The 24,748-nt window shown below is 36.9% G+C and overlaps 1 protein-coding gene across 3 annotated transcripts in view; it reads left to right on the top strand.

The window, feature by feature from the left end:
• The window catches only part of AKT3 (AKT serine/threonine kinase 3), a 151,500-nt gene that overhangs the window by 68,335 nt on the left and 58,417 nt on the right, over window positions 1–24,748 (top strand). For all 3 annotated transcript variants that reach the window (XM_088161335.1, XM_088161334.1, XM_088161333.1), the window contains 3 exons: window positions 9,953–10,078; window positions 21,844–21,955; window positions 23,359–23,503. In XM_088161335.1, the coding sequence (XP_088017461.1) occupies window positions 9,953–10,078; window positions 21,844–21,955; window positions 23,359–23,503 (383 nt within the window). The remainder of the gene's footprint in view (window positions 1–9,952; window positions 10,079–21,843; window positions 21,956–23,358; window positions 23,504–24,748) is intronic.

The following is a 24,748-nucleotide window of genomic DNA, read 5'->3' as shown; positions in this document are numbered from 1 at the left end:
ACTTCTCTGGAGTATCGGATATTCAGATCCATTTTATGAATATGGTAGGGAGAATAACAACTGTAAAACAAAGCACTGTGCATGTAAGTGACTGTTAGCGTGTATTTCAGAAGGGATAAATGCTCACCATATGGTACAATTACTGTGTCCAAGTTTTCAAATTAGCTTCTCTCATCCTCCTTATTACTGTCTTTAAAAAGAGAGGAAAAAAACCCAACATGATTTATCTACTCTGCAGCAGAACTCTTGACGCAAAACAGCAGCCCAGTTCTGTCCAGTTTTTTTTTCCTAGCATAATAGAGGCTGTCGGACTTTTTTATACTAATTACTGTGTGAGCCTCAGATGAACCCCCTTCAATTCACAGGGCTTTGTTAAGGGAGGAGCTGTCAATGTGTCTGCCCGTTTGCAGCTGTGCTGTGGCTTTAGCTTGCTTAACATTATGCTGCTTTTTAGACTTGACAGAAGGGATTTTTTTTTTTTTTTTTTTTTTTTTTTTTTTATTAAGGCAAAGCAGCCTTGTAGCGAAATGGTTTAAGCAGCTGCATTGTGGGGAAGCACAAAGAAGTTATTATTGTGTCTGTTTAGGGGGGTTGGATGGAGGGGGGAGATATTCGGCTGCTGTTGATGCCGATTGTTGACTTGCCATCTGCCAGATAGGGAGAAGAAAAAAATGACAGCTCCAGCAGGGTGTTCAAGAGGTTGTTTGGAGAGACGCATAAACATGTGCAGATGTCGAACTGAATAATGGCAAGAACTTGAGACGGTTTATGATGCTGCTGTTGTGTGTGCATATACAGAATGAATGTATGTGGAGATTTGGTTAGGAGGAGGGTACATATTAATTATCATTGTCCCCCACCGCCTCCTTTACTTCTGTTAATTAGTTCAGGAGTTTAATATCTTCCCTCCCTCCGTTGTTTATTCCTAAAAAGAGCCTTTTCTTGCAGTAGGGAAGAAAACTTTTGATTTCTCCATGTGGTGAGCTAAAAAAAAAATCCCAAGCAACAACTTAACAAATTTGGTACTTGTGGACATAGAAAGAGTAATGTAGTTATTTCAGTCTCAGACATTTGGGGGACAGGTGCTTTGCAAGTTCTTACATAGCTTTGTCTGTCTGCTGCAAGGCTGGTACTTGCATACCCCTACTTCTGCATCCTGAGCTTTTCTTATGCAGAAAGTGCCAATTGGTGATTGTCTTGCATTATAGAGTATGCTAGGGGTTAGAATGAGATTAGCAACTAATTTTCTCTTTCGCTTGATCTTATTTTCAGTTCTTTCTCTGAAGGCAAGGAGCTGGTCGGGCATAACTTATATTTTCGTTTGACAGTTGCACATAAAATAAATTTGGATCGTTCCATAGGAATGTAGTTTTCTTTCTTTGACTAAAAATCCTTTCTTATTCTTGTTCAGTGATTATGGTAAGTTTCCACAGTACTGTGAAAGAAATGTGAGAAAGGATACAAGCATAGAGGGAAATTAAGTTAAAGGCTAAATTGAAACATTGTTATACAGGTGATCTCTTTGAAGATAAACATGGAAACTTTAAAGCAATGCATTTTCTTCTCTAATATTACATGACATTCAACATTCAGATATCTGTGCTGAACTGAAAAATGGAAAATGAAGCAGTTGTTGAGGTGGATGTGGATTGCAGACATGTCTTCATGTTATCAGTATGTATCAGGGTTTTTTTGTCATTTACAGCATGCCTTAAATATTATTGGAATGAACCTTACCAGGGCTTCCCACCAAGCCCTTACCAAAAGTCAAGGAACTCCTTTTTACTGTGTCTTCCATCTTAAATCTAATAAGCATCTGCAGGTCCTTGATAACAATAACTACTGATGGGAGCATTTGATGTGCCCTTCTGTCATCACTGTGGCAGAGTGGGAGATGTCAGTTTTGGATTATGTCAGTTTTAACTGGAAATTCAGGTGTGGCTGCCTCCTGCCCAAGTACCGATTTCTGCATCTGAGCCTAGACAGAGGAGATTTGCTTTTTGCCTGTTAGTTGGGTTGTTGGTTCTTCTTCCCAGAGCTGTGGTGTTTTCTGTGTTCCATCACTGCTGGTGGGAAGCTCAGTTACTCTGGGCAGTGCTGCAAGGCATATCATGAAGCACTTCATGCAACCAAAGATACCCCCTGACGTGTGCAGCAGTAATGGGGTGCTCCAGCACTTTGAGGAATGTCTGGGCTTATCTTCTACTTATTCTTTGCAAATGATGCAGGCAAAGCAAAAAAGCAAAAAGGTTGACTTCAGTGATGTGCCTTGAGGAAGAAACGTAGGGGAATGGTGTTGATGCTGGCTTTTGGCACCTAGCAAGGGTTGAGGCTAGGAGCACACCTAGTGACAAGGAGAAAGTTCAGAGGAGCTATTTTAAAATTATTGCAACGTGCCAGTTTTGAAAGTGAGACAATTTGCTTTGTGAAAACATGCTAGCAAGTGTTCCAGTTTTAAGGGGGAAAAGTCACATAATTTTTGTCAACGCATGTGTCTGTTAAAGAAACTCAGTTGAATGATAATGCTATTGTCACACTTACCATGTTCTGTTGCAAACAATGGAAAGTTTGAAATCTCTTGTGTAAACCAGTGTTAGCTCTTTTACAAAATGCTGTAAGTAGATAATATTAAGAAAATGTTTAACTCAACTTGGCCACATGTAAAAAGCATTTGTGTTTTAATCATCTGACTTAATACATTTTTGCCAAGTACATGAATTTAAATTATTGCTGCTGTAACTGACTTTCTTATTCACTGTAATTTATAGGTTAATATTTGTATACGTGTCCTAAAAATATTATAATATTAAAATACTAAAATCCTTTCAAAACCTGAAAAAGGTCCTTTGGTCTGCTAGCACTTGATAAAAGCAGAAGAAAAGAAAGTAGTATTTTTTCTGTTATATAAAGTACCTCTTGATGCTTATAGTGCTATATTAAAAAAAATGTTTTAAATTACTGAGAACATTAAGGTTTTAGCTATAAAAATACGTGAAACAATATTTAAAATGCTTACGTTTACACAAGTACAGCTTAACACTACTAAAAAATGAAGAATTGCTCTGAAAACCATCTAAATAGTGCAGCATTTTTGGGCTTTTATCCTATATTGCCTTATTCAAGAGAGCTATTTAGAAAATGTGACCAGTGTTCCTAAATGTTTCCAGAATATAGACCTTCGTTTTCCATTCCTGAATAGCAAGCATATTTAGAAAATATTGATCACCTCTGTTGCTCAGAGATGCTGATGCAATACAAGACTCTGTTGTTCCAGACAGCATGTGCTAATAGCAACTGCTATTTAATTTATTTATTGTTCTAATTCTTATCCTTCAAGAATGAGGGGGAAGTGAGAGTGATGTTGAAACTGGCAAGTTTTTCTTCCTGCTGGCTCACAATGGGCATGGTAAAGGTCAATTCTCAATTTGTCAGGATGTCAGCTCACTCAGTATTTCTGGTATGATTTTTTAAAAGGACAAAATTGCATGCATATGAAAATGAACATTTATTTTCCATGTGTTGCCAAAACACACCAGTAATTTTGAGTGGATATTGTAGACACCCAATTTCAAAACTGCATTTATGTGTGAATAATGGTATGCCTGTCTCTCTGTTATTGAATACTTTCCTCTAGATTTTTTTTCATGTTTTAGAGAAAAGATTATTAATGCAACAGGAAATCATTGAATAAATAGCAGGGGCTGAAGTGCTGCTGCATTTGTACAAGATAGGACAATGACTCACTCCACCAGACATAATGAAAAAACCATGGTGGCTGGTAATTTGAACCCTAGAACCCTGGAATATGTTTGTACATTGCATTCACAGCCTGGGGGGAAGAAAACCCCACAGTAAGAGCAGGGAGAATCTTTCCATTGTGGAGATTTGGTCCTGCCCATCACTTCAGCTGCAGACGTGCACCTGAAACCATGGAGAGCTGCTCCGTGACTTCTCCCTGCCTGTGCCTGCACCTCTGCTTGGAAGGAATCTGCTTCCCTAGTAGGAGCCCTTCTCTTTGGTCACTACTTAGAATGCTTCAGGAACAAAGAATCCACTGTTTGCCAGCTCTTCAGTGCATCTGGGCTGGCATGGAGGACAGAGGGTTGTCCCTGCTTTCCTCCCCCCTTGCTCAGCTGAGGCACTTCTGGAGCTCACACGAGGCTGCTCGCTGCCTTCTGCAGAATATTCACATCTGTGGGGTTTGCACTGGGCTCTGGCCACATACCTCTCAATAGCTGGGCATAAACTGAGCAGCTTCTATCTGAGCTGGATTATTGAGATGATGTGGACAGTGAAAGGTACTTGAACTTCCTCACCTAAACTTTCTAATTTGCAAGAAACTTAATGGAAACCTAGCTGTGGTATAAGCCAGTGGCCATATATACCATGAAATGTTTCCTATTTCTCAGCTGAGACTGGAGAAATTAGTTTGTCTAATGCAAGTACAGATGTGCTCAAAATGTCATTCAGCATTAGTGGGAACTGTGGGAAAACAGTTAGTATAAATAAATAATCACCAACTCAAAGTGTAAAAGAGAATCAGAGAGTGGTAGTTCCAAATTCTGCTTCTCTTTGAACTGCCAGCAAATACTTAGGAGAGGGCATCTAATAAAAGTACCTTTTAAAATGCTAAGGCAGAAAAAAATCACAGTTTCAGTTAAATTTTTACTATGCAATAAGATTTGGTAGAATACTTTGCATAATATTACATACTTACATTTGATTGAAGGACATAATTTATGAGGATAGGTATATTTTTTAGTTATCTTAAACATTTATTTTTTACAGTAGTTTTGAACTATGCTGCAAATTTCTTATAATGGAATTAAAAATAAGTAAATATTTTAACAGAAGTGCTTTGCATTTACTTAGTGTCTACTGACTTAATCAAATAGTCTGCTGATGCTTCCAATCGTGTGTTAGGTAACACTGCCCTCAGAGGGCCAAGGTAAGGAAATTCAATCTCAAAACCACTGGCATTATTTGTGATAATTTTATTTTACTTGACATTAATTACAGTTGTTTCTTTTTTTTAAAAAATGGTGTATAATGGTGTGATTTACTTTTATGTAACGTTGCTTAATGCTCTTGGATAAATACAGGGTTTTCCCCCTCTGTTTATTAAATGTTATTGTATGGAGTTTGATCTAACAAAAAAAGTGCCTAAAAAAAAGAGGGGGCAATGTTTGTGTATTATTCCTATTAAATCCATTTGAGTAAATTGATGAAACAGACAAGATGGAGAATTTTGGTGTGTTCTCTTTTTGGAAGGTTTTTTTCCCCTCACTTTTTTTTCTGCCTTAAATCTCACTTATGTCTGTGTGGCAGCTGTTGCTTCTTTTAAGGAAGCAAGTTTTTGAACTCAGGTTTCTGTTGCTTATCAGCACTGTATATTAAAGACATTTACTTCACACCTCTGAAACCATTTACATATTGAAAAATGTAGATGTTTTGCAAAAGTGTTTTTTTAAAAAACATTTTAAAATAATAAGATTAATTTAAAATTACTGATTAGTTTTTCAATAATTGCTAAATTTCCACATGCTTAAGGATTACAAATGGCGAGACTAACAATAGCAACTGCCAAATTTGAGGTGAAATACATGTTTGAAGGGAGAGTTTGGGTTATGAGGTAAAGTAAGAAAAATTACAAACTTTTGGGTGATGCATTTGTCTAACACAGATTTTTTTTTTTACTGCTCCTACAAATTCTTAGAAAGCTCTCCTTTCTGAAGCTTCTCAACAGCATGAAAACGACCAACATTGCATCACTGAAAGGAATAAACATATTTTGTGAAATGTCCTGAAGGCAGGTTTCTTGTTACTAGCTGTCAAACGCAAAAAAAGAAAAATCATTAAGGCTGCAGTACAGAGGCAAAGAAAGAGGCAGCCACGAGGGTCATGTTCTAAACAAACCTTCATTAAGCACTCTTTGTTACTGTTGTTAGCCAGTGTATTATTAAATACAACGTTAATTAAAGAGTTGCATGTTACGAGGGTGCTTTTTGCATGAAGATCAGATTGAATTTTCTTGTGCTTCGTGAATATACTGCTCTTACTTAATCTTTTGGGTGTATTCTCTCAGTAGAAAAAGCAGACCTCGACAACATAAAATTTGTATTTTGTGTATATGTATTTATTGTTTGTATGTATCAGCAAGATGCATATTCTAGTGCCACTTTCCTCAAGTAGCTTAAAAAACTTTGCCTAGAATTAAAATGATGTAGGAATTACTTGGCTTTCTATGCTGCAGTAGTTGCAATTAGAGACCTCTTCTTACTGTCTAATAAACAGATCTAAAAGAATGTGAATTTCAACTTAGAAGGGTGTAAATTTAGGCAAAACAATAATTTAACTTACATTAACTCAGCAGGAAGCAGGGTACAAACCGATTGTTGCTCTATGGCAGATCCACTGCTTTTTTAAATACTGCAGCTCCATTTTATTAAATTGTCAGGATGTCTTGTGGTTTGGTTAGCCTGCCTGGACTTCTCCTCTCTCATAGAATTATTTTTCACTTGATTTAAGAAATTTCACATGAGAATTTCCTCTAGGTTGCTTATGTTGAGATATTTAATAAACATACATTCCAAATATTTTAAAAGTGATTTAATATTGGTAATACTGGGAAATACACTTTTTTTAAATGCAGGGCTGCTAAGTTAGAAGACGTGGAAGTGTTTTTTCTTTTCAAATACTCTGCTTTGCTTTAGCATTTTTTGTATGGAGAATTTCTTTCAAGACAAATCAGCAAGCACGTGTATTAAGAAGTATGGACTTAAATGTCTTTCTATCTTTAGGCAGATTACGTACAAGGAATGCAGTTATAAGAGAGCACCTAGAGAGCATCTTGAGAGCCCTTAACCCACTTGAACAGCTAAATGAACTGTTCACTGATACCACTGTTTAGTCTTCAAAAGTGTTCACCCCTTTGTTAGTTAAATTACAAAATAAATATAGGGCAGATGATAAATATTCACATATAGGCCTTGGAGAGGAATTGGAACACTGGTATTTTCAAGACAAAACCAAGGTTTGTGTGTGTTCTTATAGATGTTTTGGAAAAGTAGTCTGACCTTGATTCATGTTGAGAAACCACTTGGGAGAAACATTCCTCAAAGAAATATGTCTGTGAAAGAAATATATGGATTCTTATGAAGCCATAGTGTTTTCCAATTGCTTTTAAATTTCTTTTTCTGTTTCTGGCTGTGGTCTGTAGAGTGAAGACAGAGGCACAGCTGTGCTCATAGGTAAACTGGTATTTATCTGTCCTGTGATTAGCTTTTATCCAGAGTTGGTAACTTTCTTCAGACGAGCTTGAAAGTGCTATTCTGCTCTTCTAATGGTTCTTCTCTAGAAGAAGGTGGATAACTCAGTAGGTAATTAAAACTCTGTCCAGTTTTCTCATTAAGAGAATCTGTGTTTGGCTGCTCCTGGGTACCCAAAGCGGTGAAGAGGCAGTAAGGATTGGAGGAGTGTGTGCTGGGTCTGTAAGGCCACCTGCTAGAATGGTCTCCTTTTCCAGCAGGTTTCACTCTGGAGAGTGTCTGTAAGCAAACAAAGGCTGCCCTTCTTTCCTGAGTGACTATTAAGTGTACTTACTCTCTCAGCCCTGATCCTTAGAGCAAAGTCTGCTTACCTCCCTCTCCAGTTTATTCCTTGCAGAAAGGAGGGACTCTCTTTGAAACCTGAGCCCTTGGATGCCTGACCTGCTTTAGGCATGTTGAGATTGTCTCCATGCTGTCCTTAAATTCTTCAGCAGGTTTAGGTGCCTGCCTTCTAGGTAAGGCTGAGACCTGGATAGATTGCAAACCCAGTAACAGGCACTCTCTCTCCTTTACTCTTACAATGAAATGAGATGGTTTATTAGAAAAATACAGAAGATTCTCTTTTTCATTTCTTTGAGAAAGCAACTAAGATGTTAATATTTTTGAAACTTATATTGGATGATCTGATACATAAGGTTTTGTTTTAGCTTCAAATATTGAGTCCATGCAGATTTCAGAAAATTTGTTGCAGGGCAGATTTTAAATGTTTTTAAAATATAACTCATACCTTTACTTAGGCCTGTAGTTATTTCATGTTCAAGTATACAGCAAACCAAATTTATTGCTTTTCATGTAATGCTGATATAGTTTTTCATTGGTTTTGGTATTAAAGTTGCATGTTTGTTTTCCCAAGCTGCACTTGGGTTTCTTCTTCAGCTTACAAAGTGTTTTGTACCTGCTTGTTTTGGTTTGGTTTTTCTTGCATGCTTTCATGTTAACTGGGATTTCTTGCTGTGAAATGAATTTAGACTGGCACTATCTGTAGGGATGTACCCAGCCTAGAACCAGAGGCCTGAGATACAGCTCTGCATCAATAGAAATGTAACTAATGCCATATCTACTCTATTTGTTTAGTCGTCAGATTAAGTCACACTTGGACTTTTTCAGTTCTTTCTACCTATGTGAAAATGTCTGTATAGCAAAGTCAAGTAAGTACCCTGCTATCTAGAAGCAGGACTAAATAGGAAGAGTTTTGCTACATAAGCCAGCCTGAATAGCCCAGTGTTCTCTTCTCTTCTCCATCTTGTATTCCCTACTCGCCTTCTCTGCTTAAATACATGAAAATTGGACATGTTAGTGGCTGCAGTTGGATTTAAGTCATGGGTATTGCCAAAATCCTTACAAGCTGTGCTTAAGTCCATCATGGCCATATCAGCAATTCCCATGTTGGACTTCAGTGACAATTAGTTGATTGCTGTGATGGAAAGGTGAAGGTGCAGTTAATGAATTTTTAGCTTACCCTTTAGTAAAGTAACCTCCACGTTAGATGGATGTAAATTGCTTCCTGCCATTTGAATAGCCTAAAAGCTGTGTAGCTGTAGCTAACAAGGTGCTGAGGTGGTAAAAGGGCACTGCCAGGCTGGGGCTTAACCCAGCAGCAGTGCAGCCCCTGGGATGGTTCATTCTGAGCATCTTACAAACGGTGAGAAGTCCTAGGTTCCTTGTTGGAAATTCTGTGTTGTTAATACACCTTTTTTCCTGAAAATGTTCACTTGTATAATAATGAAACAGTGACTTTAAATAAAGTTTTAGTAATAGTCATTATTTGCTCTGCAGAATTTATGGAAATCAAAGATGAGGGAAGTTGGGCAAAGCTGAACTAACCTGTACTGAACTGAGTAATTGCACTCTAAAAATGAAATTGTTGCTGAATTCTGGTGTGGCATTGTAAAGTGTAATAGTATTAAGGAAATTTTTCACCCTTGATAGCAAATAAGTGGCATTAATTAAGGAGTTGTGTGTTCTGTATGTTTCTGATCCTAAATTCCTCATAGATTCAGAATACAGAATCTTTTGCTCAGGTTGGAGTAGGGGAAAGGTGGCATGGCAGGTTTATTGATGGACTTATTTCTTAGAAGGTAATTGGCTTCTACTTTTTCTTGTTGATTTCTTTTGCTTTCAGTTTTATTTTTAAAGTACATTTTGTGTAGGTTTTTCCATTACCCCAATTTCTTTGTATTTGCTTAGTGTATGTTTTGAGAAAATTAATGACTTTCGGTTTGGCTCAGCAGGGTAAGTGTTCTACCTTGTAGCAGTTTAGATTTCATTTGGTTGTTAAAAAGTCAAGATGTAGAGTTGTTTCTTTTTCCTGAAAAAAAAAATACTTATGGTGTAAGCATGCAGGATATTTCAAAAGTATAATCTGATAAAATTCAGAATTATACAATATTAATATACCATACTTACAGCTTCTTGTTCCAGAGGCATTGTTGTACAGTCCAGGCTTACCACTGCAATTCAGTTTTCCCTTCTTTTGGACAGAGTTAAATCTTTGTAAATTGAAAACATCTGAAAAGATTTTGGTATATTTAATGTTTGATACTGATAATATGATATGCTTTTTAATATTCAAGTTTGAGGTTTTTTCTACAGTGTTAATGAACTTTTTTTTTCTTCTCCTTTAGGAGAATATATAAAAAACTGGCGGCCAAGATACTTCCTGCTAAAGACAGATGGCTCTTTCATAGGCTATAAGGAGAAGCCCCAGGATGTGGATCTGCCATATCCACTCAACAACTTTTCAGTGGCAAGTATGTATTTCCAGTATTTATTATTCTCTCAGCATATTGACAGATTATCTGCTACATATTGCTTCGTGTATAATTCAGAATTTATTGGTAACACTGCAAGTTTAATGCCATGTGCCATACTAATGCACCACTAATCTTGCATCCAGCTCTACAAGATGTATTTACAGTAGCATGGAAGAACCATGCATTGGTTTTTGACTGTTTTTTGGAAGGCTAAGTTCTCATTTTTTGTGTGTGTGCTTGAAGTGTCTCTAAATAACAATGACATTTGACAAGTGATTGCTGTAAGAAGAAAATTCCTGGAAAGTTTACCTTTATTTAGATCACTGACCTCTTCTTGTTTTTCATTAGTATCTCTGAATTCACTCGAAAACTCAAATTAATTAGAAAATTATCTAGACTTTCAAATGACACAAAATCATGCTAAGTTATTTTTCTCTTGGATAATCAGGTAATCAGCTCTCCAGCCTGGTTAATGAGTAATTTCAAGCAATCAGACAATTTGCATATATTAACAAAGCTATAAAGTGTGTATGTTGGATAAAGTGAAGATTGTGTGTTTACCAAGAATGTTTCTAAAAGACAAATTTGTAGGGTTTTTCATCTGTCAGAGTGAGATTGGTGAGCGTTTCTGTACAGAAATGAAAGTATTTGAGGAGAAAATTAAGGGGCAAAAAAAATCTGAGTTGCAAATGTCACAACTAGAAACTTTCAGAGGAAAGTTTACCCAATTTCTTTTAAAATTGTATTAAGTGTACTACAATACAAAAAGTGGCAGTGTTTAGTTTTAGAGAAATATAGGAACCACCACAAGAATATTTGTACTTAGGGAAAGGGTTCCCTTCATCTTCACTGCAGAAGATGAAACAAATGCTACTGAGACTGAATTTTCTTATTTTCTTGGTAAAATTGTACTTGAGACTGAGTCAACCTTTGTGTATACAAAGTAATTTGTATATTTTATTTGGTGAGAAAATAATCTCGTGCTCCAAGCTCATGTCTCATCTCTCATCTATAACAGGAAAACTTTGTGTATTCTGATTGCAATAGAAAATTATATTGATTGTGCAAATCTTCTACGAGTATTAGAGGCTCATTTTGCCTTGCTAGTATTCAGCATAAAAGGAGTGATGTCTTTAAGCTGTTCATATGAGTAAGAATTGACTAAATCATAGGCTATTATTCATTCCTTAGTTACTGCTCTATATATTCTAACTACTCCTTTTTAGCAGGTAGTATTTTCCTAGATACTTTTTCCCCAGTTCGAAGCAGAAAGACAATTTCTAGAAACACAGTAGGTTATTTTGTCCTGCCTTACCATGTTCTTCATTGCATATTCTGTCTTTCCTTGCTGCAGCAACTAGAAGGCTGATCCAAATGGTAGTTCTGCTAAGCAAAGAAATACAGGATTAGCAATTATTATACCATAATTACCAGTGTGTTGGTAGTGGTTTTGGTTGGGTTTTTTTTGGTACCCAGAGGTTCTGTTATGTAATTCTGATATTAGAATGCTGTCCTTGAACTTTACCTTGACAGAAATTGAAAGATTTCACATTGTTTTCCAAAATGACACCATCACCACCTCCACCACCCCCCTGCCAAAAAAAAATTCATTCTGCAACTAGCAAATCTCATAGGTCTGATTCTTAGGCTGTGTAAGCTAAAGGGACAAGCATGCAATATTAATTGAAAAAAATTCAGTTTTGAGAAGCAAGATGACTTTTCTGTTTTTCTGACAGGAAAAGGCATAATTTTATCAGAAATGTTGGCTGATCAGTGCAAGAATAGGGAGATGTATCACTCGTGAAAAGAATCTCATGAAATTAAGTGGAGTGCCTGTGTAGAATTCACGGGATGAAAAACAAACCAGGATGGTATTGCACACTAAATTGCAAGGGACTAAGTTTTTTACCAGCTCTTTTATCTGTCTGAAGATGAGATCATCAGTAGGGCAAATAAACAAACAGAATTGCTGTATGAATGAATCACATCTCATGGGAAGTACCTGGTAAATGTCAAGAACTGGTCTCATGGCCTCTGATCCAAGAGTTCCTGAGCTGCTGCAGTAGGTTTGTGGCCACAAGCAGCGCAACATATTTTTCCTGTAATAGTGAAGTACGTTTTTCATAAATTACTAGCCAGGCAGATGGAGTGTGAGATCACTGTTAATACCATCTTGATTAGGTTGGCAGGGACTTAAAGATATGTCTTTACAGTCCTATCTTCATGTAATCTTTGTAGCTATCTGTAAAGTGAGAGTGTGGTCTCAGTCTACTTTTTGCTCTCCAAATGATAGACATCTTTGGCTCTTGCTTGCAATTTGTTATTTAAGTAGAAAAGGCCAAGGCTGTGGTATTATTTTCGTAGTACTGTTGGAGTTAAACATGGGAATGTTTGCACAGTTCTACTTTGTATGATACTTGTTGTGTGGTTTAAAACTTTCATAAGCAGCTCTGTCAAGCTGGTTACTTCCATCATAGAGATATTTTCCAACCAGTGTCCCCTGCCTTGAACTCCTGTGTCATCTCTTCCCAGGCATAGGATCATTTTCCCTAGTGTGGCTCCCTGATTCCTTCCAAGATAACTTTAAAGTTCTGCACCTGAGCATTCCTCTTTCCTTGGTCTTTTGTCATCTGTGGACTCCATTGGGAATGATGAGAAGGCTTGAGAGAATGAAGTTATTTTATAGTGCTAAAAGTGCTTCCAGTGATAAAACTCTTTGCTGACAGAGCCTTTCTCATTGAGGAATGTTTTGACACAGAATGGAGTGTTCAGAGGCCATCCCTTTTCGTCGGGGTGATCTAGGAGGAAATGTGGGAGGAAGGCATTAGGAAGTGTGTGTGTAAACAGGTAGACTCTTTACTTAGAGAGGGAGAAACTGAGGCAGCACACATGTGCTTCGGTCCATTGCCAGCCTCCCAAAATGCAGGGGAACCATGTGGGCCTGAAATGGAGATGAGGGATCTCTTTTCCTTGGAGCACTGAAGATGAAACACAGTTAAGTGAAGGGTACGACAGAGTGGGGCTGAGTGGAGCTGAGCTGAGCTGAGTGGGAAGGACACAGGCTGGCCTTAGGTGTCCTGAATGGACTTTACCCTCCTGTGGCCACTGCTCTCCCAACTTTGGGTGCATAGGGAAGGCAGCCATGGGCACCCTGCACTGCATCTTGGAGCTGCTGCAATGTTGCAGGGTGAACAAATCAGCCAGCTTTGGTGACACTGAGTCGTGTGTAGGAATCACTGGTTCCTCTCCTGTGGAGCCAGCTTATTTTATACCTAACAGAACCACCTTCTTTTAAATGGGAGTTGTGAGAGCTGTGTATTTGAAGCAGGCTGTTAGTCCCTTAATGCTCATCCCTGACACTGAGACTCACAAAAAGCTCTGCTGTGGTATCTTACCATGCACTTGAAGAGAAATGAAGGCGGTGTAATTACATGGGTGGGAAGTTCATTGTGAAAACTTGGAACAGGGTGGTACTGGTTTTCAGGGGTAAATTCAGAGGTGTGAGCTCTGGAATTGTCTGGTTCAAAATCAGTTCAGCTCTTTGCAGGTAGAGGAGCAGTTGCAAGTAAGCAAACTGCTGTAGCTTGTACAGATACTCTTGACTGACTGAGTCATGGTAACTGAGTGGGTGTGCATTCCTAGCCCACTTTAACTGCAAAATAAAATATGTTAATTTAAATTGCTTTTGCTTAGGTATTTATGCAGTCAGAACCAGTTTAAAAATAATTTTGGAATCAGTTGGTATGACTTTTCTGTACAGGCAAAGGCCTGATAAAAAAGTCCTGTCTTTTAAAACTCCATTATGCTTCTTTGAGAACAAAACTAATACTCTGGGTAATAGGATGTATTTCCTGAATTCTCTCCTACCCCCTCAAAAAAACCCAGCATGGCCTCAAAATGCTGTTTTCAACTGGCCCACTGTTGTGTAAGTGGAATAAACGCTGCTTTATGTAAACCACTTTGGCCTTTGATTGTTGTCATTATTTGGGAAGGCAGAGTAGGGAAGAATTCTACTTCAGTTCTACTTAAGGAAGATTTGTGACTGATTTAAAAAAACACCCAACTTCTCACATGCGCAGTGAGCGCGTAGGTAATCACACAGCACATTTGGGATGAAGCATCTCTAAGAATTGGCCCTTTGCCTTCATTTTGATCTTTACATGGGGAATAATTGGGAAGAGCTGTATCCCTTCACAGTATCCTTTGAGCTTTGGCCAAAAATGATGTCACCTGGAACTTTTTTCCTATCTTGAAAGATAATGCTTTCTAAGCACTCTGGTACAGCTACCCTTTTTCTTGTCTTTAAAAAGAAAAAGCAGTTTATTATAATATTATCATTATGAAAAGATAACCTTTTATAAACTTTATTTTGTTTTTATTTTCTCTGTGGGAGTGATTATCAAGAACCTTGGCTACTCTGAATGGAGAATCTGTGCTACTTTTTCCTAGTCTTAACTTTTCAGTGGGCCAGAGACAAGATTTTATTATTTTTAGGATTTAAAAATCTTAAAAACAGGAAAATTTCAAGGTTTCAGTGGAATGATGTTAGGGCTTAAAGAATTCTGAAGACATTCTTTAAAGAAATGGGTAGGAAAATATGGATGTCTTTTTCAAGTGAGATCAATTTATATATCAAAATACTTCTGCATTAGACATGACCTTGTGTGCAACTCCAACTTTTTGAAATTTAGGTCCATTTAAAAAAATGTGTTACAATACTAGATTCCATGAACCCCGAGATAAGACATAACTGTATTTATAATTACAATGTGAATTGGATTCCAAAGTAATAGTGCGAGAATTGAATAAGTAATGTCCATTCAATATTGAAAATACTTGTGGAGAAAAAAAGTCTGTGTGCCTGTCTGCATTTGCAAATACACCTATGGAAATTCAAACTCAAATCTATTGTGTATAGGAAATACTTCCATCTGTGTTGGATGGAGAAATGTTTGGGAGGCTTTAAAATTGTGTTCTAAATGGTTTCTAGGTGATACAGTGGCTATCCGGTCCTTTGACTGAGAAGTTTATAGCCAGGCCTGAAAGTTTTTATGCCAGTGTGATATACCCAGCTGCTTAAATAAAACGGGGGTGTTTGCATGAAAGACAGAGATGATGTATAATTTTACTGTCTTCCATTGAAAAAAGGTAAAGCCCAGGCAAAACCCATGCAGGAATCTCCTATTTCCTTTCTCCCTCTTTGCATGAAGAGGAAAATGACAAGCTAATTGCAGTGACAGGAAAGCATAGATGCTACTTTGGTACTTTTTGAAGTATTGGAAATAAAAAACTTCGCAGCATGATGAACTGCACAAAGTTTAATCTTTTACAGCTTCAAGGAATATAATTAGGGTTTTTTTTTTGTCATATATGTTGTTGTATTATCAAAGCACATATAATGAGCCAAGCCCCACAGAAGTGGGATTTTTACCCATACAGAACAAAAAGTCAGTCCCTGCTCCAAAATACTAAAATTCCAAATATAAAACAAGTGACAGCAGATGGATGCAAACAGATGGGGGGAGTATGAGAAAACTATGAGACAGTATTAGCCTGTAGTACAGGCAGTGGTCTCAGCACATCAACAACTAATCCATTGTCAAGGTTAGATTTTTACTCTCATCTCCCTTCTTTTCTTCCTCCCTTTCCCTCCCTCCTGATTTTGAGGCATGGTGAAGGAGAGTTTTAAGGAGGATTTTAAAGATAACTAGTATCACAAACAGAGAGAAATTAGAAATGCTTTAGAGAACTGATGATGAAATTGTAACAGTAAAGGGATGGGTGGCATTTTAATACTGAATAAAAAATGATGACAAGGATGAGAGTAGACTGTGGGGACAGACAATGTTGAAAAGCTACCTATATTTAATGTGATAGAGCTGGGTAAGAGATGGGAAATGCCAAAAAAAAGAGTGGTGTGATCAAGAGAATGATGGACAAAAACAATCTATTATGAACAGTTTTGGGAATAACATTTGTAGGGTAAGTCTCTATTTGTTTGGATCAAAGAAGAGATAATAAATTGTTCACATAAATCTCTGTGTGACCAAATTTAAGTTTAGGGTGATACTCCCCAAAGATAAAACGTATTAAGAAAGAGCAAGGCCTTTTGGAAAGCCTCGGAAAAGTAGATTTCCCTTAGGGAGTAAGTAAACAAGTGGGAGAATCATAAGGGGACCAAACTAAGGGTGTGTGTATGGGTGCACACATATGTTTGTTCCTATATGTAAAATTCATGGATTTTCATGTGTATATGAGCAAAAATATTATGTATCTGTCTCTGTGTTATGAAAATGGTCTATTAGTTCTGCTAGTTGTCTACTATTTGTCTAACAAAAGAGGTCATGAGAGAAGTGTGGATTTGGAGTGCAGAGTAGCAACAGTAGAAGAAGGTATTTTTGAGGAGCGTTCATTATATTTTCATATAAAAAAATTAGATTAGCAATTAAATAGACAAAGGTTGGGACAAAAATGTTTATCTTGTAAAGGAAAGACCAAGGGAAAAATAAGAAATCAAGGTGAAATTATTATGCAAATAGATAGATACACAGACAGATATAGATCTGTGTAAAGACAACACTCTCCCTATATGTTAAACACTAAACAATGCAAGCAGTGACTCGATACTCTTTTTTGGATATAGTTTGATAATCACAGGAAGTTCTCCTCTGTGCTAAAACTCAGTCTGTATTGTCTGTATTAGAAATAATTCCTCAGATATGCAACCTTCTGTTCATTTTTTAGTAGAAATTTTTATGGCTGCTTGAATGTTTAGTATTCTTGTCTAGCCATATCAACACATTCTGCTGAAGTTGAAACCGTTTGTATATGAAATTATAAAATGGTATTAGTGTTCTATTTTTTTTTTTTTGCTGAATGACTGCATTTAGGAAAGAAATGCTGGTGATTATACAGTTAAAGTTATGGAATTCAAACTTTAAACTTTTTAATAAAATCTGAACAGATGATCTGTGCTTTTTTTTTTTTTTTTTTTTTTTTTGGAACTGGCAGGTTTCAGGCCCTCTAATTGGCTTCCCAGCTTTGCAGAGTAATTACAGCTTCAAGCAAACTTTGTCATCTGTGGTTCAGAATGGTGTAAAGTAAACAGAACGTTTTGAAATACAGTTTGTAGTTAGAGTTGCTCAGGAGAGTTTAACTAGCATAACTACTTAATTTAGACAGTAGCAGTTATTTGAAAAAGATAGTCTAACATTTTAGAATTGTCAGGTTGGTTGTTGATATGAAGACAAAAGTTAACCTCTGTTATGTACCTGGCTTTGTTTTTTTTTTTTTAAAAGGATATTTTCAGTAACTGAGAAACATCCATTGCTTTTCTTTGTACTGGTTTAATTTAATTTTTTTTCCATTTTCTGTATACATCCAAAAATGGCCAGAGGAGTCCTATGCACTTGTTGGAACAGAGCTGTAATTCTCTGTTACTGCTTTTGTATTTTGCTGCTTTGAACAAGTGTTCTCCCCCAAGGTTTTTCCTCCCCTCTAATATTAAAGGAAAAGTTCTCATGATCAGTGTTTCATCCCAGAAAGACAGAAAGCTTTAGGAATAAAATGTGTAATTCCAAGTTGTAGATGGCTAGCATACAAGAACACAAAGTTGAGTCTGTCTGTTTACTGGCTTACTCATCTTTTTGAATGATAATTTAGACTTCCAACTGTTTTGAGTTGAGATTCAGTCCTTTAATTACATATGTTTATGTATAGTAGCAAACTTGAAGACATTATGGTAGAATGTTCTCTACTCTTGGTAATGACCCAACTATCACTCGAGCATTCGGAGCCAGCTCTCAGTAGCCAGTTTCACTCTTTCTTCTGTGCTTTTGTATTTTCCAAACTATTCACTCAGTCTTAAGCTACTATGGTTTTTCCACTAATTAGTAGAAAAATATTTTGGTAATTAGCAGTAACTGTGTATTACAGCACTTATTCATTTTAATAGATTTTTTTCCCCCTTAGTAGTAGGTGAAAGATATTCACAGAGAAGTTTTTTATTCATGTTGCAGTCATGGCAGGAATACTGTTTATCCCATACATTTGTATACAGCAGCACATGAAACATGTGGGGCCACTAAATATCAGCAGACTTCATTTATTTTTATCTGCTTGAGAAGAATGGGTAGTGCACCTCTTTAGGGAATACTCTGGTCCTCCACTTCTTTCTGAAACCCTTTTCACTTTGTAAGGGACGGATATGAATGTATTCCATTTTAACCTTCCACGGGGAAATCAAATCTTTAGCCACTTGTAACAGAAATAACCAAACCTAATTAGTTTTGCCAAATTTTGTTTTCCAATGATTTCCTCCAATGGTAGTGAAATGTCATTTTGGGGGGTTATTTGTCTGGCTTTTTTTTTGTTTTCAGTAGCATTTTCAATTCTTAAGATATTTTTTATTACCTTTCATAGATTCAGTTAATCATCTGTAATGAAAACTCAGAAGAAATGTGGGGGTTTTTTGTTAATAATGTTTTATTATTATTTATAATGTTAATAAATATTTTGTTCTTGTTAATAATGTGCATAATCACTTTGAGGGCTGACTGAAAAAAATTAATAGAAGTAGTATATTAGATACAGGTTTAGTTAAAGTACATACTAATATATATATTTATTATACTTTTATATTATATTATATATATAGGTGAAGACCATATTATACATAGCATTTGGATATAAACAGGTATAATTCTATTAGTTCCATTATTTTCATACGTGAGTTGGAAAACTTAAATAATGCAATTTAAATGTATGCATATTTGTATATATTGGCAAAGAGAAAATAAATGGTGGAATTCAAAATCTCCACTTCTGTCAGAGGCATTGGAGAGGATGTACTTTTTGATTGGTACAGATTTTTCTGCAGGTTTGTCTCTGTACCTTTCTTCCTTCAGGCTATCCTTACACTGTCAGCTCACTTTTCTCCCTGGCAGCTTTTTTCACCTTCCTTCCTCTAGCCTAGGTACTCTAGTGTGGCTATACTCTAGCTATCCCCATGCTTTTCTTTCTCATATAGGTTCCAGTCTTTTTCCCGTCCTGTTACCACTTTCCTCCCTTTGTTCTCTAGTCTGATGTTCCTAGCAGCTCTCCTGTAAATAACTTGCTGTATGCCATCTTTCTACATTGGATTTTGCCTCAGTGAGGTTCTTTTTCATAGTGCCTGAGAAAGACGGTAAGGCATTATGAAAATAAGTGAAATTCTTTCAATTTAGCATGTGGAGAGGCAGGAGATAGCTGTAGCCTCTGGATTATACTCAATGCATAGACTTTCAATGCTTTTAGGCTTTAGTAATTGTTACTGTAATTTTTTACCCTCCTCCCACTGCACTCTTATCCCTCCCACATGTAGTGTGGCCAGATGCCTTACATTTTCACAGGAATACTAAAAGGATATCAAAGGTCTTGATTTGCCAAGTTTTAAGTCTCTTCTCCAAAAAGCAGCATTTTCCAGCAGTGTGCAGCTTTAGGCAGACACCCAGTAAAGAAAATTTCAGCCTACATGATTGAAGTGTGATAGGATTAAAGATGAGAGGATGGTTTTGTCAGGAGTACGATGAGATAATCTTAGAGCAGACAATGCTTCTAGTCTCTTCTACTAGGAAGGTAGCCCCACACATTCCTTGGAACTTCAGCTGAGGAAGTTAAAAAAAAACCCCTGTTAACCCTACCTTCACTGTCACCATCATAGATCATAGGTGATCATAGCTGGACTTCAACCATAATCCTGAAGATTGAGATTTCTTTGCTCTCATGAGTAATTGCGCCGAGCTACAACCCTGGTTAAGTACCCCAAGCAGCTGTAATTCATTGTGCTTCTGTCTGCCTCTTTTCTCTTCCAGCTTTTGTGTTAAACTCCCTCTTCCTGTGTCCATCCTGCTGTAGATCTTTCTTCTATATGTTGAGGATGGCTCTCATTCCATCCAAGACCTAGCAGAGTGTGTGCAAGCAATGAGGGTGAAATACTGATTCTCTTTTTTAATGAAATGTTTGTTAAATGGTAGGTAATCTCCATTCCTGACCGTGAACAGTCTGACTTACATAATAATTTATAGATGTATGGTGAGTATATAAGTTTGTTCATCAAGGAATACACGTGCACAGGACAATGTACCTGAGTCTGTCAAGTTTCTGAGGTGTTCTGCTAAGCTGCAGAAAAAAATACTATCGATAGACATACCCACTTCCACTCTTTGTTTTTTCAAATAAAAAAATTGCAGTAGATTATAGTTGAGGTTTCTGGATGGTGAATTTGAGAAGAGCCAAAATAATTTATTTCTGTGAAAAGAAAGCATGCCTTGTTAGGTGTTACATGTCATATGACTCTGTAAAGCGTTGACATTAACTGGAATAAAGAATAGTAAGCTACATAAGTAAAAGGTGTGGGTCAACTAGTAGGTGGTAGCTATATCAAAAAGAAGTTAGAGCAGATTGTAGGTGAACAGGAATTCATTTACCATATCATTATTGATTGATTTGTTAACCTGATGAATCATTTTAGATGACTTGCACACATTTGATCTGGATCAGCTTTGAACAAGTGATAATATTCCAGACATGAGCTGTGATGGTTTGTGTCTACGTTGAGGTAGCTACAGGAAAAAAAGTAACACTTTTGACAGAGTAACCTTAGCTCTTCAAAAACGTTTAAATATATTTGCATGAATAAGGAGTTTTAGTTTGTCAGAGTTTTGCAGCTGTGATGTTTGGTGCAGTATCTATCCTACATCGTAGAAGTAATACACAGCAACACCAAACCATTGCCTGAATTGCCAGTGTTGTGGTCTTGCAACAAAGGAGCAATATGTGGTCTGTATTATGTCTGGAATTGTGGAACAGGGAAGATCTCAGATCTGAAAACACACACTGATGAGGGACAGATCGATTGAACTGACTAAAAGAAGACTGAAGAGAGATAAAGCAGTGCTCAAATGTCTGAAAGGGATTTAGACATTTACTGCTGCAAAGATGAAGTAATTTAGTCAAAAGGACAAGAAACGTTATTCTGAAATTACAGGAGCAGTTCCATTAAATCCTAGGAAAAATCTTACAGTGATAAAAATAGTTAATTTCTTTATAGTTGGATAGAATAGTTTGCTTACAGGGGTTTTGAAATTAGTACTTTTTCGGTATTTTAGAAAGAGTGTACAGAAATACTTATGGGAAATACCATAGGTAGACCTGATTCTGCCCTAGGGCACAAAGAGAATTAGATGATTTCCTGGGGCAGCCCCACTGGTGGTGTGTGTGAGGTTGTTCTATATTTAATAATCAAGCTAATTTCAACATCTGAATTTTCTTAGTTAGGCTATTTTACAATAAATCTTACCCTGAAGTGACAGTACTATTTGTAATTGTGACATGGTTACCATTGAAGGGAAAATGTCATATTTCTCCTGCTGGGTGCAGATGGAAAAATATGCCAGTGGCTACTGCTGTTTCCTTGGCATGCTGTAGCAATCCAGGATCTAATATTCTTCTTAGCCTCATAAAACAAATGGAAATGGCACTCTTGATATGGACAATGATACAAGTTTCATCAGTTCTTCTGACGTTTTTCCTCACCTTATGATTATTACCTGCTACTTTTTGTTCAAGCCTGTGGTCGTATTGCTATTCTGTATTTCCTTGTGTGCTGGATAGATCCTGAATGGGGATACATAAGCTGAATGAATTTCATCGAAGTTATTTTATTTGCTCTTCACCCATTAACTGGCAATGTGTAAAAAAGGCAATGTCATGTATTTGTCTAGAATGTCAGCTGATGAAAACAGAGCGCCCAAAGCCGAACACATTCATTATCAGATGTCTTCAGTGGACCACTGTCATAGAGAGGACGTTCCATGTGGACACTCCAGAGGAAAGGTGAGAGTTTTATTCTTGTTCTCCTTTTCAAATCCTTGTGCAGAAGCCTCAGCAGAGTCTCTGCTGGGCCTGCAGAGCAATCAGCACTTGGAACTGTGGCATTCTGAGCACATGTGAGCAGTTAATTAAAGATTTTCAAGTCAGCTTCTGTAAAATATTATCTGAGCTCATAACTAGTGTAAGAGTTGCTTGCGAGTAGGTGGGATGAGTGTGTTCAAATAAGCCAAAACTATGTCATGGTATGTCTCTGAAGTGTTAAATTTTGAACATCCAAAGCCTGGATTGAAATATTTCCAGCCTTGCTGTCTTACTCCTCTTAATGTTCTCCTCTCTTTTGGCACAGAAAGCAGCATGCTTATTATAATTTATTTTATGTTGGCTTATTAGTTTTTCTTGTTTCGGTAAACATTCACAAACTCTTAAGAATTAACTTTTTTAATGCACCGAAAACTTTTTTAATGCATGTGCAAATTTTCCACACTCTCTCTATGCACTGAATCCTCCCACTGTGGACATCTGTCCTTTTGAGACCAGTATTAGGATCTGGCTATTATTTTTTGTATCAGTAAATAACCAACAACTTTGCTTTTTCTGTTATTTCACATAGAGGTTTTTTTATTCTACCTGGGTACTGTGTCTCCACCCTGTCTTTCTTCTGTGCAGTGTTGTAGGTCATACTGCATTCAGTAATAAATACCACGATAATATCCCATATCCCTTGTTTGCTGAGCAAAAGGCAGCAGGTACCGTGCTGGGTGTGGGGCTGTGACCTGCTCAAGGGCTGCCTGGTGTGTCTGTGCTGCTCTGCTGGCCCTGCTTGTCCCTCCACAGAAACCCTCACCTGGGCCTGCCCCTCAGTGCAGCCACTGGTTTTTAGGATGCTTGTAGGAATTAGGTTACCTTTGTGCACCTCTCATGAGGGAAATTTGTGAAAAAGCCTGTAAGTTGACTTTTAAGAGGAGACAGACAAGGAGTTGAACACATGATATGGTTTAATAAATTTTTTTTCTGTGAAAATGTCTTGAAGGGAGGGGGAATACCAAAAAGTCTCTTAAAATAGCAAGTTATTATTATGAAATACTATTGTGTAAGAGAGGACATCCTATGCTCTCAGGTGTATTATACCTGGAACAAGTGTTTTCAAATTTCCACCAGTAAAATACTTGCAGAATCAGAAACTGCTAATTCTTGAAGTAATCCATATAGTGATTATTTCTGGTCAACTTCAGCCCCTTTATCAAAATGCAGGATTTGGAAGGAAATAGAAGTGATTAATTAATATGAATCTTCTGCTTTTTAACATGGGAATTCAACATTGAAGCCATGTAGCATGTGAAAAGCTTTATGAACTATGTAACGTATTTTATGAATTTCTAATAGAGATGTTGGCTTGTTCATGATAGGGAAGAATGGACAGAAGCAATCCAGGCTGTAGCAGACAGACTTCAGAGGCAAGAAGAGGAGAGGATGAACTGTAGTCCAACATCTCAGATAGACAATATAGGAGAAGAAGAGATGGATGCTTCAACAACCCATCATAAAAGAAAGGTAATGACCTTAAAAAAGAACTTTCGTAGAATGATCTGGTTGGGTAAAGCAATATGCAGGGAATAGTATTTAAACATAAATTTCAGTGTATTGGAAGATCAAAGTGCTTATTTATTTCAATAAAGCTGAACTGCTCTAGTTTTGTTAATTTGTTAAGCTGATATGGCACTTCTAAAAAACAAAGTTCAACCATTCAGGCACATACTAAAATTCTGCTTATTGTTTGACTCTTATTTCATCTTTTTGTTTGCTTTCTATTTTAGAAGTATGGTAATAAAATATTTTCTTTGGACAAGTACTTTTCCCCCTTTTCTCATGCAAATAATACCCAGTACAAATTAGGTAATTTGCATGAAAAAGGCTAGCAGATTCTGGCTTTTAATGACCTTGGGTTTTGCTAACTTGGGAAATAACTGCTTTAGTTTTCAATGAAGTAAGAAAAAACCAGCATTTCCTTTCTATGCAGTCCTTTACAGCTTTAGGTGTAAGTAGGAACATATGTACATTGTTGGCTATAACATACTTGTGGTTGCATCTCCAGAGTCAACAGATTAAACACACAACCAAGAACATGTTTTAAAGATCTGATGCCACTCAAAGCTTGCTTATGTGTCTCCATTTTGTCCTGTATAGACTACTCAAACTCATGTCTCTCATTTACTGTACAGAGTTGACATGAATCAAGAAATGCACTGAAATTGCATGAAAAATAATAACCAGTTTACATAGAGCTGACTTTATATTTTCTAGCTAGAAGTGAAGCCTGTAGAAAACTAAGTAGAACTCTGCTGACAGAGCAAAACAGTCTTATAGCTCACATAACTGAATGCCTTTGAGTGATGAACAAGAAATGGTGAACATTTCTCTATTTACTAATAGAGCATGTTTTGTTTGTTGTGCTACATGAAGTAAGTCATAGAAAAGTCAGAGCTGAGGACTACACCCTTAAGAATATAACAACGGTGTCATAGGCAACTTTAGTTCTATCATGTCCTAATTTTTGAGAACTTGAATTTGCAGTCTAAACAGAGTTCTTTTATGCAGTTTCATTGTATGCAAATTTCTAACTTTTGCATGTTATAGAAAAAGGTAAAATCAATTATATAGAGCTGTAACAATACTCTGAAGATATATTGTCAGGCTGGCATTGCACCTTTAGCCTGGTGGCATGGATATTTAATGACTGTGCTCCAGGGGTAAAATATGATAAATGACAGCAAGACAGAAGCAGTGTTTAAGATGTGT

Source organism: Sturnus vulgaris, chromosome 3 (genome assembly GCF_052056855.1).
Source record: "Sturnus vulgaris isolate bStuVul1 chromosome 3, bStuVul1.hap1, whole genome shotgun sequence".
NCBI lineage: Eukaryota > Metazoa > Chordata > Aves > Passeriformes > Sturnidae > Sturnus > Sturnus vulgaris.
The sequence above is the reverse complement of the archived record's forward strand: the minus strand, read 5'-3'. Positions and strand labels throughout refer to the sequence as shown.